Source organism: Melanotaenia boesemani, chromosome 9 (assembly GCF_017639745.1).
Source record: "Melanotaenia boesemani isolate fMelBoe1 chromosome 9, fMelBoe1.pri, whole genome shotgun sequence".
NCBI classification, from domain to species: Eukaryota; Metazoa; Chordata; class Actinopteri; order Atheriniformes; family Melanotaeniidae; genus Melanotaenia; species Melanotaenia boesemani.
In genome coordinates, this window is record NC_055690.1 from 29,369,650 (window position 1) to 29,390,983 (window position 21,334).

A 21,334-nucleotide genomic window follows, 5' to 3' on the forward strand; every position below is an offset into this window, starting at 1 on the left:
GGTCGCTTCTTTATAAAGTTTTCTCTTTCTACCATTGTACCAGTCAAATGTAAAGACCTTCATGTTAGATGATAAATTTAATTCATAAGTGTTGCTCCAACTGAGTTCTTTATGGTGCCTCATGGAAGGCACTTCATATGCAGCACCGAAAAGGTCAATAATACTGGACCTTTTTATTGTTTACAAAGTCCAAATTGTATCAAGTTGTCTCTGCAATAAAATCATATTTGATACATAAGTTTAAATATCTTCAACTCCATCAAATCACTTTTGATTGCATGTACTAATCAAGCCATAAAAATAACTTATTACTGAAAGCTGAAGCCTGCTCCTTTTGATTTGTTTTACTTCCATTTAGTAAATGAGGGCAGTGTATCCACACATTACTCAACCCATTTATAGCTCTTGTTTTGCATGCATTAAAATGTATGGATGGATTTTCTCTACTCTTGTTTTCTATTATTTTGTTCTGATAATGTTAATGAATGACAGTAAATCTCTTTCCTCTTGCTGCAATGTTGTAATTTGAAGATATTGATAGATTGTGATTACATTAATTGTTTCTCAGAATATTGCTGACCCATTTTTTCCCAAATTGATGAGCTGTCAGTCTGAAGAGCAGTGTCGGATGGTTGGAAATTTCTACCCCTCCCCCCACAAGGGGAGGGGTATAACACAAGGATTAATTCTACTATTTGTGGCTGTCAACCAGCTTTAAGAATCTCGGCTCTATACATAAACTGTTCATCCTCCAGCTGGCTATGAGCTACAGGAGAACCATTAACTCACACAATAGTGTGGGGATTGGCCTTTGTTATCGGTATTGAGATGTAAACAGATTTTTGCTATGTGTAGGTCAGAGGCGACTAAGTTCACGATCTACTATCTTGCAACTTTTAATCCCTTCTACAGGACACCTGAATCAAACGAATGGCTCGTTACCGGGTTTCTGCAGAGCTGAATGACATGCGAATGGCGTAATTTAGCCATTTGATTCAGGTGTGTTTTGAGAACACTTGCTTGCAGGATAGTAGATCTAGGGAACTGGACTTGGACACTCACCCAACATCCATCCATCTATCCATGACCTGTCATGGTATCATGGATAGATGGAACAAAGCACACTAATAATAATTTGTCTGTTTTGAGTTTCATATGTAACCTCCAAACATTTAAATGTTTTTACAAATGGTATTCTCGATGAATTATTGTTTGTAGTTGGCCTGTTGACTTTTGGCACAGCTACCCTTGTTTTTGTAGTATTTTTCTGCAACATTTTCAGCTTTCTTTTGCCTTCGGATTTACCCAGTCAGAGAAATATGCCAATTTCGGTGGTTCAATGCAAATGTTTGCTGTACAGCTTTCATATAGGCAGAGCTCCATTTTTGTCTACACATTTAAACTAAGATACTTTATACATATGCTGGAGTTGATGCGAATAAAATGTCAGATATCAAATTAGATGAATCTCTTTTTTTTGTAATTAATTATCCAGCACAGGTTACTATTGCTCATTTACACAAACATTCATCCGTTTTCTTGCCGGTAATCCGCGGTTGGGTCTTGGGGAAAGCAGCCTAAGCAGGGAAACCCTGTCTTGCCGCTCCCCAGCCATTTTTTCCAGGTCGTTCTTGGGAATCCCAAGGCATTCCCTAGACAGCCGAGTGACGTAGTCCTTCCAGTGTATTCTGGGTCTTCCACAGGGCCTCCTCCCAGTGGGACGTGCCCAGAACTTCTCACCAGGGAGGCATCCAGGGGACACCCTGACCAGATGCCCCAGCTATCGCAGTTGGCTCTTTTTTGATGTAAAGGAGCCACAGCTCTACTCAGAATGACAGAGTAACTGAGATGCATGCTTGTTACAAAAATATGTGCACTTCTTTAAAAATAACACATTTTAATATAGATCAAACCATATTTAATTAAGATTAATTAAACTGTAAAGAAAAGTGCTTTATAAAAAAGGAAGCAAAACTTAAACTTAACATTACAATTACCGAATAGTTAATCCATTTGGTTTGTTTTCTCAGGTGCCTATGATTCTGTGTGTAGATTTCTTATTCTAATAAAGTGTTATTTGTACGCCGTCACCCCTGGTGGCCTATACAAAGTAGAAGAAAAGGCTTGAAGTGATTCACTTTTAGAATTTTAAGGTAAGATGTATTCAATTGATTTCCACTTTTAAAAGAAAAAATTCTTTCCCTAGTTTTAAAAAATTTAGTCTCAAAGACTTTGAAAGATGGTGTTCTTTGGAGCAAATCTCACCTTCATTACAAGTGTGTTGACTGTCGTTTACAGAGCCACCTGTGTCATTTGTAGTGAGATATAAAATGAAAGGGGCTGTGCTGTGTGGACTGATGGTTGTGGCTCTTAAACTCGCAGCCATGCATCACGCTTAATCTGTAAGTGACACCCCCCCCCCCTCCTCCTCTTGTTTCTGGGGAGTTAACGGCTGTTTTGTGCACAGACAAACACACACATACTAATGATAGTTATGCTTCTCACTGCTTTGTTTAATTCTTGTTTCCATGGGACAAAGAATGGTGAGTTTTCTGGGAAGCCAAAATATTTGAGGCATGTTGTAACTAGCCAAGTATTTATTACCTGAAGAGTGTGTGTGTGTGCTTACAAGGGATGAAACGTTTAATGATCTATCTAGGTGAAGTATTTCTAGTCCTTTGAAAAATGATAGAATATAAATCTACCATTTTGCTCAATGAATATTTGGATCTGAGTTTTTCGTCTGTAGTATTACTCACATTTTTCCACTTTTAAATATCACTGTCTGCATTGTTAATCTCTGTCTTTGTAAGGAATGTTTACTTAACATAAAGGATTAACTACGCTGCTAACTGCCAGTTTAGGCAGTTATTGTTCCAAATACTGGTGTTTTGTAAAATTTGCCAGGACATTACAGTAAAATCTCTTGCCATCTACTGACTGAGCTTCAACAGCCCCAATGTAATAGTCTGGCTCTGCTTGTTATGATAGGCTTTATCACCCATGTGTTACTAATCACACCCCTCTAAAGAATCTTTTGATGCCATTTGGTTCATCCAAGTGTCCATAATGCTCAGGACCTTCATTGCATGTTTATTCTGTCGATAAGCATTTATTTTAAATGTGAAGGGGATCTAAAAAATATTATTCTGAAAGGACAACATGACTTTTTAAAATAATTCAATAAAACAAGTTTCTTTTGCATAGATTAAAGATGAATGTCGCTACAATAGTAGCACTGCTTTTTCTGGAAATCTTAAAATAATCCAAAATTTGAAAACTTATTATTTACTCTAAAACAAATATCCATGGGGTTTAGAGCAGACAGGAGGCCCTACCACTGATCCAGATCTTTATGGTTGAAATTGTCATGGGTTTATTGGATACAATTAACAGAGGGCTGAAATGATGCATAGGAAAATATTTACATTTTATAACTGATTTATAATTGGAAATATGAGGGAAGCCTTAATACTGTTTGAAATGCTTTTATTATGTCGAGAGAGACCAGAAATATGGGTCAGTTTACTTTCTTCTTTGGTCTGAAGTTTACTTTCAGTGTTGCTTATTGTTGTTGCAGCTTAAGTAAAAATGCAGTATATTAGTTCAGTGGAAATTGATTTGCACCTAGAATTTAAGTGTTCTGGTAACACCAAGGCATACATGGTCAGAATATATCATACATTTTTACCCTAGGATTTAAAAACTAAATGTTTGTATTCAGAAGCCAAAAAAGCTGGAAAATTCTACCAAGAAATGTGAGTCTGGAGATGAAAGGATTTTGGAAATAAATTAGGCAACAGTTATTATTACTTTTGATTTGTATTTCACACACTTTGTACAACACAAAAGTAGTCTAAGTGATGTGGCAGTGCTGTATTTCTCAAGAGTCCTTTCAGAATCTTTTTCTTTCTCTTTTATGAGTTGACCTTCAGTCTGGCGGTTCTCTGCTGCTCATCCTCTCCTTCAGTTTTGTGTAAGAACAACTTTTCTGATGGAAACTGCTGAAGCATTTCCTCTTTCACAGAATGTTTTCTCTCTGTGTGCTTTTGATTGGAGGAAATGAGGCAGCAGAAAAGAAGATGACAAAAGCCGTTTAGGAGGATTTATACAGTCATCATCTTCTCTTGTTTGCTTAATATCAGACCCCTTTTAGCAGAAACGATTATAAGGTTGCTTCCCTTGTGATGGAAAGTTTTGATCACTTGTTGACGCCACTTGTGCAATCTGTCAGTCATAAAGGAGGTAGATAATATGTGAAAGACGGACACAACAAGATCAGATCAGGATCACATTTAACATAACTGATAAATAATGCATTTTTATTGTAAAAATCTGGCAACTAAGCAAGAGGAAAATCATTTTTCTTTTTATCAAGTAGTTGTAATCATAGTTTCAGCTTTTGTGGCTCATTTGTTGTGTCTGTGAGAGTGAGTCAGTGAAACAGTCCCACACTACCCACACTGCTGATGCTGCTCTCATTTCTGTACATACTGTAGTCAGATGTGTCTCACTCTTGTTGGCAAAATATGCAGTTGCAAATTCAGGGATGTACTAAACTGAACTGTACTAAACTTTTACTTCTTATGCTTGAAGGTATAAGGTTTAACTTGGCCTTGCAGAGTCTTTGCACTTCAAGATTTTCTCCACTGGGTCATATTTTCCTAATTAGTTTTTGATAAGACATTTTGCAGATAAAAGGATTAATTTCCAGTGATTATCCTTATATTCTAATTCATTTTGGAGAAGGAATGAGGCTTATTAACCAAGAAATACAAAATGTATAAGTCTCCAATTCACTGTAGCGTCAGTGCTGCTCTGCTTAATTATAATATTTCACATCTAATAGGTGGAATTAAAGAACATTTGATGTTCAGCTTAACTGAATTGAAGTGATATTTCTGTAACTTTGCCATGAATTTAAGTTTTTGAACAAGTATCAGCAATAACCATGTTTGTTGAGGCATTTCTGATCAGGCCAGATATGTCGTATCTACAAATTTTAACTTTCATAATGTTTTATGAAGTGATTTGATTGGAATGTTATCATAGATGAGATGAAGTCTGTTAGTAAGTGAGTTTATTTTTTTCAGTTTCATGTCCTTTCATTCTCAGTTTTCAGCTTGGTAACATTTACTTCCAACATGCTGAGGGAGAGAAATATGATGGAAACACAGATGTTTTTTTAAATGCGAGTCCTTTAAAGTGATGCTGGATCAAAGGCCAGCAATGTTACCTAAGTAAGTTTTTTTTTTTTTCCTTTTCTTTTTTTTCTTAGGTAAGTCATGCTTTTAACCAGTTAAGTTGTTAAGCTTTTGAAAAGGCAAAGAGCATATAAATCACATCTGACAGCATTTCATGTCAAGGTTTTTGAATCTCAGCTTTTTACACATAGAAAAACATAGCTGATGCAAAATCATACTTTTTCATCTGAAATGGCTGCAAACAGAAATATGTTTGAACGGAGGCTGTGTGATGCATTCAGATATGTTTAAAAATGTCAGGATACCATGATAAAAAACGCCGGTCCAGCATGTCCCAACTTTCTGTTGATGATACATCATTTGTGTGGTGCCACTTCCTGCAGTGAATCCGTTGGAATTAACTGATTTGTTTTCCTTTTTCTTTTTTGATATGAGCAAACCTGACGTATCAGTGAAAATTTTCAACTGCTGTTGGCATGCAATAATCATGTTTATCTTATTCATGTTTTTGGAAGCTGGAAATATCCCTTAAGCTACATCTGTAACAGAATAAAATATTTTCTTAGGGAGAAAGATGTTTTATTAACATTACGATGACAGTAGGAAAACTGGTCTTGGTCGTGGTCAGGGTGTAAATCCAGTGGACTGCTCTGTAACTAAACTGCTTGTTCATGGTGGCTGCATAAGAACTTGTTGTGTTGCAGTATATTAGTGCAACATACTGTGAGGGATTGATGAACACACCTGTGCCACTGTGTTTAAGCAGCAGTTGGGTGTAAAAAGTCTGCATTTATCTGGTCTGCTCCTGGTTTTGTTGTTGTTTTTCTCTTTTTTTTTTTCTAGTATCAAACAGTTGGCAAAGCACTCCAGTATCCACCACCTTCAGGAGATTTAATATTTATTACTGCTGCATGGCAATAACAGTATGTTTTTTTCTATCTGTGCATTATCTCTTTAACTTGTAGGCCCTCAAATGAAATTAAATGGCAATTAAATAATTCTGATGTTTTCCTTTTATTGTCCAAACTCATTTTGCTGTGTAAAAACTTAGAAATGAAATGCATCTCTTTTTTATCTTAATTTTGATATTCTGTAGCTGCTCTGAGCACGTGGTTTTTAAATCCCTCCAATTTTACACTTGTCATTTATATATTGTAATTAATGATGTCTCTGTTTTTATAATATGAGATTTGTATGTGAGAGGTATAAAACATTTTTTTTTTAACTAATGGATCAGCATTACACAATAGACATCAAGAGCTTTTTATAGTCCTGCTAGGCTAGGAAGAGCAATTGTCATTATACCCCTGGGTCAGGCCCACCCTTCTCAAAGCAGTTTGACTAATAACAGGAAACATGGCCACTGCTGCAGATGCTAATTAGCAGCTGTGCAGAACCTGAGCCATCCTGATTATAGCACAAAGAGTGTATACACATGCAGAATTTCTCTAAAATGTCAGATGTAACTAGGCTAGTTGTTCCCTTTGGATTGCAGACCATAAATCTAAAGAGCAGTATTTGTCAAAATGTTAACAGGAAATGTGTTTGTGTACAAATTTTTATTTAATATACCATTAAGGATATGCCACTTATGTTTTAAAAACACCAAGACTTGCAGTGAACAACTTATTCAGGTGACATAATTGAGACTGCAGTGAAGCAGCACAACGGGCTCCATCATGTCCTTGGAAAGTGAGGTAGAGTTTAAATAACTGTCAGTCCTGTTGGGATATTATTGTTATTATTGGAGCTGATTACAGGGATTCTGCTGAATCTGCTGGAGTGTGATGGGACAACTGAGTTATAACTCAGATTATTCACAACACAGCCTGGTACCTCTTACGTCATTTAATATCATTGCATTAGGCAGGTGTGGGAGGCATGATTTGTTTATTCCCTCGTATGTTCACTGAGTTGTGCAGAGACAGCTGGTAGAGCTGAATGTCTTCCTGATACTGATCATGGACAGGCGAAATTTTCCAGATAAATGTTTAAAACAACATTATTAAAAAACAGTCTTGGAAAGTACGGAGAACTGGAAGTCATAGAGAAAATGATTGAACATAATTAATATTGTTCTGTCTAGTTTTTGTCACTGTTTGGCTATTGGAATGAGACAAAGCTTCAGACATTGGGTTTTTCTCTGCCAGCTGAAGTTTACTAAAACATCACTGTAACATTGCCTCGCATTGTACGGGCTTTTATGAGTCTGACACAAAAGAGAGCTCTTTTGGCCTAGACAGCACTGACTGGATGATCTATTCATGCTCGCTATAATTTAACGTGATCAATAGAACATCCTTTTTCAGAAACCTTTCTTTCTTTTTCTTTGATCAAACTGATGAAAGCTCCTTACAGTCACAGTTCATATGCTGGGGTTTGACTCACAGAGGCGTGGTGTTTTTTTTAAGATCACATATGTTTTCTCTGACTGCCAAACATGCAGCAACAGTTACAATTTGTGACATTTTATGTGACGTTATCAGTCTTAACAGTTCATAACTTTGGTGTTTTCATCAACTTTGTTATTTTTGGTTTCCTTGCAGGATACTTTGAAGCCATTGGGATGTTAGCTGTGGCTGTGACAGCAGGACAGACTGAAGGAGCATGGTGAAACACCAACCCCTCCAGGTCTATGAGCGGCAGCTGTGTTTGTCATGTATCACTGGATGCTATGGTTGCCGATGGAAACGCTATCAGCGGTCACATGATGACACCACCAAGGTGAGAAGAGGTTAAAGCACCTTTTGTGGGTATTCCAGCCCAGTTAGAGAAACCGTGTTTATTGTCAGTTGGTTAAAAAGGAGAAATCATTTGCTGATTTTTTTTTTTTTACAGAAAAGAAAGTTGGCCTGTATGACATGCAGTTCCTTTTAAAGGTTTTAGCCACTAAAGATCTTTCTATTTACTGATATAAAGGAATACTATCCATTTTACATTTACACTTTATCTTTAAAGGCAATGACTTCCACACCATACTGTGTATTTAGTTGTTTTTTTTTATACTTCCTAATACTAGGGCTGGGTTATTAATCAAAATTTTATCCCTAATTAATATCTGGGTTTTCAACAATCAGAAAAATGAAAAAGTAAATTTTTTGCTCCTTCACAGTTAACTCTTGTGCTGTTTTCAGTTGCAAATCGAGCGTCACTGGCGTTGCAGTGCTCCGCTGCAGACTCCTCCCACAGTCCCAACCGCTTTGGTTTTATTTAATGCGAGTTGCCAGCACCTCTCAAGTTATGGGCTGGACAAACGGGAGGTGACGTCGCTCCTTCTCCATTCATCTTCTATAGAAGGCAAAAAATGCTGCCCCCTTTTTCACGTAGATGTGCACACGGGGGCTTGCAACGTAACACAAGAAAATAGAAAATTGTTCAATTTTTGTGAGTCGCGACTAAATAATCCACCAGCTCCCAGAGACACAGAGAGATAACAAATGTTACAAACAACTTTTTTTTCTCACCAAAGACCACTCCTCAATTAACACAGTGAACACAGAGCGGCTAAAAACCGTGCTTGTGCTGCACCCTTCTTTCCGCGGATATTGGATGCCTGTCAATCAAAAGGACCTAAAATGGATTTTTGTACCAGGCTTTAAACATGTTTATTTCTGCTGTGAAGTTGGTCTTTTAAACATGGGAGTCTACGGGGATTTGCTCTGTTTTGGAAACAGCCCCTAGTGGATAGGGGTGAACTGCAATTTTTTGCACTTCCGCATAGGCTTCACATTTTACCGCCCGAGGTTACCACTTGATCTAGGTGTTTTGAAGGATGCGGCTACAGTCCAGTGTTTCGTCACCACTATGGACCTGAGGTCAAGCCACACCATAGAGCTGTGTATAAATGTCACACTACATTTCATTGGATTTCAGCTTGAAAACTAAATGTTTCCAGACTCATTTTTTCCAGGGTGGAAAGAAACTAGTCTGTATTACTCTCTTTCTCTCTCTCAGTGATATGTGATGGCTTATTTCTTTAGTCTTTAGTTTTACGGGTTTGTTTTTCTCTTTGGAAAAAAAAAAAACAAAAACATTTTTTCTGTGGTTGGTTTCCAGCTACAAGGAAATCTTAATGCATTAAAGGCTAGGAGAGCAGCAGATAAAACTGAAGCCATCTGCTTTCCCTTGATTATCTCGCAAGATAATTAGAAGCTGTGTACACCCTCATTTGTGCACCAGGTTGGCAATGAATGGACTCGGTCATTTGGTTGTGTAAGGACAATTTCCACAATAAGCACACAGCTGTCTTGATACAAATAGATGTGAAGTAGATTTGAGTTTTTATGTAGTACCACTTCTTTGGAAAGACAGATTTTTCTTTCATGTTTTGTGCATTTTTCAATTACCTGCCACTACTATTTTTGTATGTTCTTTTTTGTTTTTTGATACTCTTTTAAGGACTGCTGAGTTGCCAGCGATGCAAACCACTAGTCAATCATACCATGGTACTTGAAGGGATGATTAATCTATGTGTGTTAAAATGTTCATATAAGAAGTTGGACTTTTAAAAAAAAAATAAAATAAAAAATTGATATGGGGCAAAATACAAAATACAAGTTCCATACAACCTGTCTTTAAGGATGAATTGAAGCACTTTTGAAACTGTACCTGTATTTTGGGATGTGGATATGACACTTTGTTTGTCTCTCAACAATTCTCTCTGGCTTGTTCCCTATTCAGTAACCTTGATCTCTAAACTGGTCCAGTGTTTCTACTCATTAGCAATCCAATTTTCTGAAAAGTTGGGAAATGTTTTCAAATGCAATATAACGTAAACTTGTCTGAACCTTCAGTTAACAGACAGGTCCAAAGAACTATTAGCAAACATGAAAAAATGTCTACTTTTATTCCAACACCATGGAGCATAAATTATATTATTTAACAAGATATAGAGGTTGATCCATTTGAATGTTTGGTTTCTCTGTAGTATAGTTATCCAGCATTAGACACACCACTGGAGAAGAATTACAGCCTTCTCAGGAGGATCCTGTTGTCCTGCTGCTGTTCTGTTATTTAGGAAGGGCACCCAGGTTCTGTTGTTGCAACAACCTCAGACATATTTGCATGCTCTTAAACTCTGGGCTGGAGGATTATTTATACCCACATACCATACTGTGGAACAGCAGAAACTGAGGACGCAGATGATAGTTGTGCTGCTTTGAAGGTGGATGACCTACATTAAACCGACATGAGGTGTGTTAACAGACACAAAAAACACAGGAAGATAAAAATTAAATTTTGTTTATTTATTTAAGTTTTTAACCTGACTTTTACCCCCCTTTCCTTTCAAACAGTACAGCTAAATAAAGATTTATGTTTTTTTCCTGCTGTTTGCAGGAAACTGGACACCGTGTAACTCTGTTTCCTCTTGCAAGTGGTTTTCTTTCAGGCCAGCTGATAGAACAGTGCTTAGCCAGCATTCTTTGTTCATGGTGCTCATCCTCTGGTTTGACCGGGTGGTGCTGGACAGTTGTGCACATGCATGCTGCAGGCTGCTGTCCATTTTCTTTATGCTGATTTAATAAGAGATTTTTTTTTTTTTTTTTTTTTGCCTTGCTTACATCAAACAGATTGAACCAAAGTGATTCCCTTTGTAATAGTACTAAACAAAAACTTAAGCTTTGCTCTAACGTGTATGTAAATTATATAGTTATAAGAAATATACTCTGCTGTGTAAAAGTCTTCAACTACTGCTCATTTTCTATACTGCTTCCATAGAGTCAATTGTCCTTGTAGCCTCATGGTTTTGAGTAATAGTTTCTAAAGGTCTTTTAAAGTATTTATTTGGATATCGACTTGTTTTTCTTTTTTCTTTTTTTTTACAACATTTTCCATCCAGGCCTTGTACCTGACCTTTTTTTCTGTTGAATGTTTGTTTTATTTTTTAAGCCATTTAACACTAACTTATGAATAGTCACATAATAAAAATGCATCTAATTTAAAGAATGAATCAGTGTTGTTTCTATACATAATATTATACACAGAATACTCAGCTAAGACGCAATTAGGCATTTTATGATGGCAATTTTTCGCAAAAACACATTCATGTTTTCCCATATTTTTTCTTGCATTTTTTTTGTGTCAAAGACAGGCATAACGTTTTTTTTTTTTTTTTTTCTTTTTTTAAACAACAGGCTGATTCCCAAAGAAAAGGTATCATTTGGAAACATGACACATCTCAGCATGGTGTGCAAAGTTCCCCTAAAAAATTTGCGAAAACTGGACAAGACGTGACGGGCTGAAAATGAACAAATACAGCAGGTGGACAATATCTGAAAGCGATGTTTTTAAGCAGTGGTTAACAAGTCCAGCAAAGATCTAGGCGCAGAACCTGAGAGATGCATCTGACCTTTCAGTTCATCTGTCTACTGTTCGCCGAAGCCGCATCACAAAGTGTCTGTGGAAGGGCGGCTGTCAAAAAGCTACTTTTAAGGAAAGAAAACAGTGATAAAAGCCACACCAAATGACACACAAACTATACTAAAAATCAGTGGTGACCAGTTTTATGTGAGGGATGGCTCAAGACTTTCTCACAGTACTTAAGATGAACAAATTCCAACAACTTAGAATATAAATTATATTATTTAACAAGATATAAATGTTGATCCATTTGAATGTTTGGTTTCTCTGTAGTATAGTTATCCAGCATTAGACACACCACTGGAGAAGAATTACAGCCTTCTCAGGAGGATCCTGTTGTCCTGCTGCTGCTCTGTTATTTAGGAAGGGCACCCAGGTTCTGTTGTTGCAACAACCTCAGACATATTTGCATGCTCTTAAACTTTGGGCTGGAGGATTATTTATACCCACATACCATACTGTGGAACAGCAGAAACTAAGGACGCAGATGATAGCTGTGCTGCTTTGTATCCACAGATTAGCCGTGGAAAGTGGATGACCTACATTGTTAACACACCTCATGTGGGTTTAGACACGAAAAAACACAGATAAATACATTTTATTTTATTTTTTTTTTAAAACCAGATTTTTATCCCCTTTTCTTTTTCGAAAAGTATATCTTAATAAAGATTTATTTTGTTTCCTCCTGTTTGCAGGAAACTGGACACTGTTTCCTCTTGCAAGTGGTTTTCTTTCAGGCCAGCTGATAGAACAGTGCTTAGCCAGCATTCTTTGTTCACGGTGCTCATCCTCTGGTTTGACCGGGTGGTGCTGGACACATGCGTGCTGCAGGCTGCGGTCCATTTCCTTTGAGATGATTTAATAAGAGATTTCAGTCCTTGTGTTGTTGTCTTGCTTACATCAAACAAATTGAACCAAAGTGATTTCCTTTACAATAATTGTTCTGAACAAATGTAAAATTGAGCCTTACTCTAATGTTGTGAAAATTTACAACCTTAAATTGTGCAAATGAATAACTGTTTATCTACATTTATTTGACTGAAGCAGTGAGCTGTCTTTCCATCAAATGCATTTTAGCAAGGGCTGAGGTGATGTCACATAAGTCTGCATCTTTAATGATCACAGTAAACAAGCTGTGACCAATCACAGACAGGTATCAGGTACAAGTAACTGGATCTGAGAGAATCACAGAAGCGTGAGAACTAAGAATATCATGTTGAAAAAACTGTTGGACTCATTCATAATCCACAAGTGGATCATGATTTAATTATTTATTTATTCTTTTCCCCCTATTTTAATTTTCTTTGTTTATTGTAGTGAGTCATTCAGACTGACTGGCTGTCTTATTGAAGCTGGCTCTCTGTGTTCAAGGTGCTTTGTAGGAAGACGGCTCACGTCATGCAGTGCAAACTGATCTGGCCTCTCAGTAATAATTGAGAGTATTTCCATTTAGCCTGTCTTTGCTGTTCAGTCACACAAAGGCTTCAAAAATAGAAGCAAAGATGTTCTGTCTTCATTGGATACTGATCTTGTGGTCTTCATTTAGCACGATCTGTGATGTATTGGACAAGAACTTGATCAGATCTTCACTACTTAGTAGTAGTAGTGATGTTACAGTAGGAAACTGCATTGAGTTGTTTCATTAGCTTTGTGTAGCAACAGTTTAATGTCAAGATATTAGGAGATCAAATTAAAAGGATTCAGGTTGTTGATTTCTTTAAGCCTGAGCTTTAGGAAAGTCTGATCAAGGTTTTTAATTTACTTTCTCATCAAGATTTCATATTTTTCTTTGATTGTAAATTTGTTGACCAATTGTCTTTATTTGATGTCATCTTTCAGTTTGAAGGTGTGTAGTTTAAAGCTTAGATAAATAGCTATAATCTGAGATTTAGCTCTTGGGATCTTTTGCAGTTGCACGATTGCATAATATGTAGAGAAGACTTAAATAATGTTTTCCTCTTGTGAATAATCTTTCTCGCCGTAGAATAATGGGCCCCAAATTGATAAGGGGAGTAATACTCTAAATTATTTAACTTAAACATCAGTACATTTTCAGACTAAGTTTCAGTTTTATTCTTAAGAATAAAATATTTGGAATTTAATTGCAGATGCTTTGCAGAGTCAAGTGATTTGTACAAACAGCAGTGTATGAGTATGCTTGCAAGGAAAAAATGTAAAGACTTCACAACTGTCACAAAGGGAAGGAGACTGTGTCAAAAATGTCCTTGTAATACACACACAGTGAATGACAGGTGCATTGTTATCTAGTTTGTGCTTTTCCTCAAGCTAGCAATTCAACCATGAAGTAAATGCCTAAATAAACGCTGTGTGAACTGTACTGATTGATTCAATGACAGGAAGTTTTTGTACCTTCTGACCATCTGGAACATCCTGTAATTACAGTCACATCTTGAATTTAGTTTAAGAACTTTGCTGTCAATACTGCAAGAACCATAAACAAGCAGTCCAGACATGGAACAGCAAAGTGATCCTTTCACAGCAGAGCAGTGATCAGAATAACAGAGTTAAACCAGATCATCAAACAGAAGCAATGTAAGGTCAGCTGGCTGTGTTGGCTGCTGATAATTACCCTTGCTGGCTGGATTGCATCATGATTTTTTATGTAATACATGTGGTTTTAATTTATAAAAAAAAATGTTATTTTAGATATATTAATTTTAATATCTGTATATTTTAATTTCAGTAGTATTCTGACTCAGTTTAAACCTTTAAAGAATACAGGTGCAGTTTATTACCACTACAATGTTTTATTTGATCATTTTCAGGATCCTGCGGGTTGCAAATCCATCACATTTTCATTGTCTGCATTACTCTGGTGGGATAGGTGATCTACTATACAAGAAAGCTTTTGAAATGCCAGGGACTTATCTGGATATGCTCAGGAATGTGACAAGTGATTGAGGTGTTAAGTACAGTGAAGATGGGGACAAAGAGAGAGGCATGTGGGGTTGTGCTTTGAGAGGAGTGAAAACCAAGAATTGAACCCTTTTTCCCTGTGTCTGAAACACACATTAATGTTTTTTGATATATTTAGTTGTATTTTTTTATGATAAAGATATAAGTTTGACAGGCACAAAGTAGTGTATGTTTAAAACCGGGTGACTCCCAAAAAAGCTATCATCTGGAAACATGACACATCTCAACATGGTGTGCAGAGTGCCTCTAAAAATTTGAGGAAACTGGACAAGACAAGAGGCTTGAAACAAACAAAAGAACTACACTAGATGAACAATATCTCCAGAAATGGTGTCCATGGAAGGGGTGCTGTCAAAAGCCACTGTTAGGAATTAAAACAGTGACAAAAGCCAAGTTATGTCAAATGACACACAAACTGGGCTAAAAATCAGTGGCAACAAGTTTAATGTGAGGCATGGACCAAGACTTTTGCACCATACTTCCGGTGATCTTCTCTAAATAGTAAACATCTACATGCACTGTGACCTGCACATTCTCATTATTGCCTCAAGAAGCAATTAACTGAAGCCCAGGAAGGGCTCTGAAAGTCACCTCATTATGTTTGTGAAACATCAACACATGCTTATTATCATCATACCTACCGGTATAACTCATGACTGACCTGATGTTGGGTTGGAGTACTGTAGGACCCAGTATTTGTTTTGCATTGCATAACAAGAAGGTTAAACCCTGATTCCATGTTTGATTAAAAGCTTGACTTGCAAATTAGGTGCAAATTTAGAGAAGATAAACTTTACATTTGCTTTTTTTAAGTAATCATGCAGCCTGTATTTTTATTTGTGTAGCTGTATTTGTCCACGCAATAACGGACTGTGTCGTAGAGCAGCTGTTGGGTGTGAATTATAACCCTGTTGTGTGGCATTATGTTATAGCCTAGGTTTAGAAGCTTTCATGGAGGGAGACAAGTACACAGATTCAGTCATGTTTGTAGTTGGTTGGTGCCCTCCCTGGAAAAAGTAGGGCAAATGAATATTATAAAAAACCCCTGTGATTATAGAACCATTATTATGATTGATAACTTAATTTCATTGCCCTGTGCTCCATAACTGGGATTTGTCTCAAATGACCACCCCCAAAGTGTCACCATATATACACAAAAATGTTTATTAAAAAGTAAGCTTAGTATACTGAACATCTATATACTATTTTATAATGAATATTGTAAATTGGAACTTGGATTGCATAACAACAGAAATGTCTGCTAAGCTTGTCACTTTCATCAAGGGTAAATTATAGAAAAGACTTAATAAATGTGTTCCCCTGTTTGCTCCTGTTCAGTGAGGTATTACCTAAAACCTAACCTTGTCCCTGTGTTCTTCATCATTAAACTTCCCCTTTTGCATAAAGCAGTGAAGCTAGAAACTAGTTCCGTTGGCCAAGGTGGAGGTTATGCATACAGTGGCATTGGTTTGTCTGTGAGCAACATTAGCATGAACTCAAAGAGTTATGGATGGATTTTGATGATATTTTCAGGAACAGATTTAGATTTTTAGATTTTGGGGTGATCCTGTTAACTGCCTGGACCCAAAGGATTCTTTACTAAGGAGAGAGAGGGATAATTTTGCCGTTGCAGCTTCTAACTCAAAGGTACTGGCCACAGTTGTTGCCCAAGAAAAAAAAAAAAAAAAGGAAATTTCAAAAATTTCTGTCACCACTTGGGATAGACCAAAAAGATTTGTCTGTCTGTCTGGAAAGCAACCCCCCCCCCCCCCCCCCCCCAACTCTAAAACTTCATAAGAACATTGCTGCACACAGATGTGAACAATCCAATAAACATCTTCAATAATGCATTATTGGTTGCTCCAAATATAATCTGTTTTATTGGAAATGCTGAGACATTAAAGACAAATAACTAGTTTAGGCCAAAAGTCACTGAGGGAAGATAAACTCACAGATTTTCATTAAAATACAGTTCTTTGTTTCTCCTGTATTATTGTGGTTCACAGCCCTGAGGAGCTATGTGTGCAACTTTTTAATGTATCACAGTGTTTCCATTCTTATACAACGTGAAACAAAGTCAAAGTTCAATATTTGATTTCAGCTGTGTCTGGGTGTGAAAATTATAATGATAAAGAATGCACTGATTGATTGGCTTGTTATTGGAATTTGACAATGTTTAGCTTGGCCAGCTCCCGCTTATTCTAATGTAGTGTCGCAGGGGGGCTGGAGCTTATCCCAGTAGCCACTAGACGAGAGTCAGGGTTGGCCATTTTTATAATTTAAATAAAACTTTTTTTTTAATGGGGTGGTGTCAGTATTCTTATTGGTATTTTTACTTTGGTAAGTGAAAATGCCATAACACTGTTTAACTTTATAGTCAACCTCCATCATTTTTCAGTATTTCAGATATAGGAAGCTAATTGTTCAGTAGTGTATAATGCATGTTATTACAATTATTACATCTATTAAAATGTTTTTAAAACAGAGTGGATGAATTCTACTCTTAATGTTCCTACAGAGGCATTATTGTTATCGGTAAAGCTGTCAGTAGGCGCCCAATTGACCAGATCGTCTCAACTCTTTCAGGCTATTCTGAGGAAAAGAGAAGGTGGGGGGTTTGATGGAGAGAAGACAGAACAATGTCCCCTCTCAGGGGGAAGGTCAGCTCTCCCAGGTGTTTCCAAGCAGTCATTAATGACCATGGGAACCAGAGTTGGTGCTTTCTCATCAGTGACCTGTCACACACAAACAGCTCTGCCCCCACAATAACCAATGTATCCTCTCTGTAACAAGAATCGATCTGTTCTGCTCTTTGTCTGCCATAAAATGACCTTTATGCTAGGAAGTCTGTGTGTGCTTTGACATATTTTTTGTCTCTGGAAAATTAGTGCTGAGATTTTTTTTTTTATTTTGGGTGGGTATGTCCTTGCAGAGGAATTTCATATTAATAAAAGAACAGCCAATACAAAAAAAAAAGGATTGCCATAAAACATTTCCAGTATTAAAATAAAATCTTAATTCTGTCTATCTAAACTGTTTTTAAGCCAGGTTGACATTAAACATGACCTTTTTAAAATCTACTGTCTAAAATAATGTCACACTGGAAATATTTTATTGATTTAGGATTTTTAAAATATTTGGAAAAAAGCTTTTACAGTGGTGCGATCAATTCGATATGCTGAGGTGGCCTTAACAAGTGACTGTCTTGACGCTGTAGTCAACATAGCCCCCTCAAATATGTGATTTGATAACATGACTGATTAATCTGATTTTTCATTGTGCTTTAAGTTCTCTTGCTATGATGGATATATTTTTCTGATTAATAAATAAATAAATAAATAAATAAAAGTTCAAAAGGTGCAGCTCTGAGGCAACAAAATTGTTGATGTATTCTAAGCCCTCTGGGAATGCTTGAAATAGCCATGCCTGCATGCTGGTGTCCTTTTAAGTATGGCTTTAGGGTGAGTTTCTGTCTTAATCTGAAGATATTTCCATTTAACATTTGCCTTGTACAAAAGTGCAAAAGAGGACTGTAATTTACTAAGGTTACACATGAAATTATTAAACGTCATTCCTTAATAATGAGCAAGGTCTATAAGGGAATACTCTCTGCAGAGGTCAGTTATCAGGTTAACTCCATATCCTCACTGTAAGTTTGTGAAAAGTTAACTTCAACTGTTCTAGTTTTTGAAGATGATTTTGTAAAGCTTTTAATTAATGAGTAAATCTGATTGCCTTGGGTTGGATTCTTTTTGTTTGGATTGCCAGTGGAATGATTTTGCATGTTTTTATTGTCATCAAATGGATTTAATTAACTTTTTAATTTAACTTTTTTGTTGTCAGTTATAATACAATATAGCATAGCTACAGTATTATTAATTGCATTTGGGTTTGTGTGTATGTACATGAAGTGGGAGCTGTTGTGGTCCTTCATCCTCCTCATCACCTTCTGTCTACTGCTCGTCTGGTTCTACTTCTGGTGGGAGGCACACAACGACTACAACGAATTCAACTGGTGAGTTAACCTGAGAGCTCCTGCTCCTGTGGGCTGTCAGGTCAAAGTAAAACCGTACACATGCCAGCATATTGTTTTGTTTTCATTCTTGCCATATTTTTTGGCTTGTTGTCTTCCTAAATCAGGAGTTTAATCTGTCCTCTGCCTAATCTGAACAGATACCACCCAGTCTACAGATTATACCATTACATAACAAGGATGGCTCATCCAGCATTTACTGTACATCACTCAGCCCCACATTTACACACATGACATCATGCATGCTGGTTTTTAATATGAACATACTTGCATACTTGTTAGACAAGTCATCCAGTACCTGTACCCTTCTTCCAAAGCCATGTTTCTCTCCAGTCTTGATAATTTTTTCTGTAAATTGCTTAAGTGTAAATTACTGCCAGGGGCACCAATACCACACCATACTATCAAAATATCTATCTCTTCCTAGAAGAATCTGGAGTATGGATTAGTTTGACCACAGTACACATTTCTACTGTGTAATGGTCCAACCTGCTCCAGGCCCAGCGAAGCTGACACCATCTCTTGCAGAGTTCAGTGCTGACCAACTGGCTTCTACCAATACCCTTACACCCTGAAATTCCTTTAAATTCATTGTAGCATTAAGTTATTCATATAGATGCAAAAAATGAGGTAATTAGCAATAACCGATCAGACATCAGTCAGAATATTAAGATTATTTGTTGATGCATACACACACCCCATCTGCAGCCATTCTGCTCCAAACTTCTTAGCAAACTGTGCATTTACAGAATGAGATTTTAGTGAAAACTAAGAGTGAGCTGTTACAAGCTCTATTTAATATTCTGTAGTACACATGGATTTTGTCACATGAGACACATCTCATCTTGATATTTTCCTCCAGCTCTCTTTTCCATCCCCCTCAAGGACCTCTGCAATGTCACCTTCTCTTCCTCTTGGTATTGTCCTTTGCTTGCATTACATTTTCTCATATCCCTGGCCTACTGTTTTATTCCTGTTATGTTTTACTTCCCTTTTTTGTTCTTCAATTTTTTCATATGTGTTGCTTTTACAGTTTTTTTGTCCCCCAAAATTCTATGCTCCATGGATATTTATCATCTTTTGAGGTCCCCAAGCTAACACTCGGGATAGTTATATCAGCAGTTTAACTTGTGTATTTTTTACCTTTTACATCAGTTTGTAGACATTTGGCATTTCTTCTTAATTGCAGAGTCCCACTGTTAATCACAGAAATTAAATCCCTTTTCTCTAATTGCCTACTGTATAATAGTGATGCAGCAGCACGGAGTCTCAGCCCATCTGCAGTATAAATGCATTCGCAGGAGGCATCAGCACTAAGTGACCCCACAGTGGCTCTGTGCCACTGGAGTCACTGATAAGGTTTTATGTGTGATTAAGACTAACAGGCTCTGTTTGACAGAGCAAAACACAGAAGCCATGCACTTTTCTCTTGCAGCTGTGGACCTATTTATATACACCAGGGGTGTCCAAAGTTGATCCTCAAGTGCCACTGCCCTGCAGGTCTTGGATGTTTCCTGCTGCAGCACGCCTGAATCAGATGAGTAGGTTAACATGATTGGTAAGAACTTGACAACAACCTGTTAAGAATAGCCATTTAATTTGAATCAGGTGTCCTGGAGCAGGGATATATCTAAAACCTGCAAGATTGCAGCCCTTGAGGACTGGAGTTGGACATCCCTGATATACATGATGTCAAACTAATGCACATTCAGCTCAGAGCAACTTGGATATATCTGTGTTGGGAGTTGTATATAAAAATAAAAACGACTCATAAATCCAGACTGCTGTTTCCTGCTGCCAGAACTTCTTTGTTCTCGTCTTGAAGCCTCTCATGAGACAGAAACCAGTTGTCAATAATTTGCCATCCTTCCATTAATAATAACAATCATAAAATCTCTTTTGTTCCTGTTCTCCCTGTGGCACTGTAATAATGTCCGCAGTCACTTTATAGTGTCTATGTTATTTTATTGCCAAAAAAAAAAAAAAAGGCATAGAGCTCCAGAGCACTTGATTGGATATAGGTGTAGGCTGACGGCCTCTGAGACACCAACAGTCTGCAGTAGTTTACCAGTCCCACACAGGATATCCTGAATTGTCAGATTTCCTTTCACATTACTGCATCTTGATCATTCTCTGGGCTGATAAACTCCATGTTACCACTTCAAAGGTACTACTCAGCCTTCAGCCTTTTCATGCTGGTTTTTTAACACAATTTGTAGAACATAAACTATAATATGTATTTGAAAAAGCAGATAGAGAACATATTAAATTATTAGATGTTGGAAACTTTGGAAAAATTATCATTTATTCAATTTATTTGTTAGCTTGAAACTTGCAATATGCCACAAAAGTTGGGATAGAAACAAGAAAAGATGAGCTAAAGGGAGGGGTATAAGACTCAGAAAGGCTGATTCATTTAGAAGACTGGGAGGGGAAAAAAAACATGCAAAAAACATACACTTCAGAAAAATTGGTGTTTCTCTGAGCCTACTTTTATTTAAGATAACAGAAAGGACTTTGAGTTGGTGGACAACCACTCTCAACCTAAGGTCACATTCTTTTGAAAAATCATAGCTTCATGTTAAAATGTAGAGGGACCTTCAATAAAACCATGTTGAACCACATCTGCAGAAACTATGTGTTTTCATAGTGATATATATAAAAAATATAGTGAGCTATAGCTTGTTCTGAAGGAATAAATATCCTTTTAAATGATTACAAAAACATAGACATTTACACAGATTCCAAAACCTCCTGTTTAGAAATGACCAAATGTGGATGCATGCTATTGACACCAAAT

General features: G+C 36.9%; 1 protein-coding gene across 5 annotated transcripts in view; it reads left to right on the plus strand.

The window, feature by feature from the left end:
- gdpd5b (glycerophosphodiester phosphodiesterase domain containing 5b) overlaps positions 1-21,334 on the plus strand; it is a 40,155-nt gene that overhangs the window by 5,537 nt on the left and 13,284 nt on the right. For all 5 annotated transcript variants that reach the window (XR_006011465.1, XR_006011466.1, XM_041994182.1 and 2 more), the window contains 2 exons: positions 7,751-7,928; positions 18,413-18,516. Coding sequence is in view for 3 of the 5 variants with exons in the window: in XM_041994182.1 (XP_041850116.1) it covers positions 7,812-7,928; positions 18,413-18,516 (221 nt within the window). In the remaining 2 variants the exon portion in view is untranslated. The remainder of the gene's footprint in view (positions 1-7,750; positions 7,929-18,412; positions 18,517-21,334) is intronic.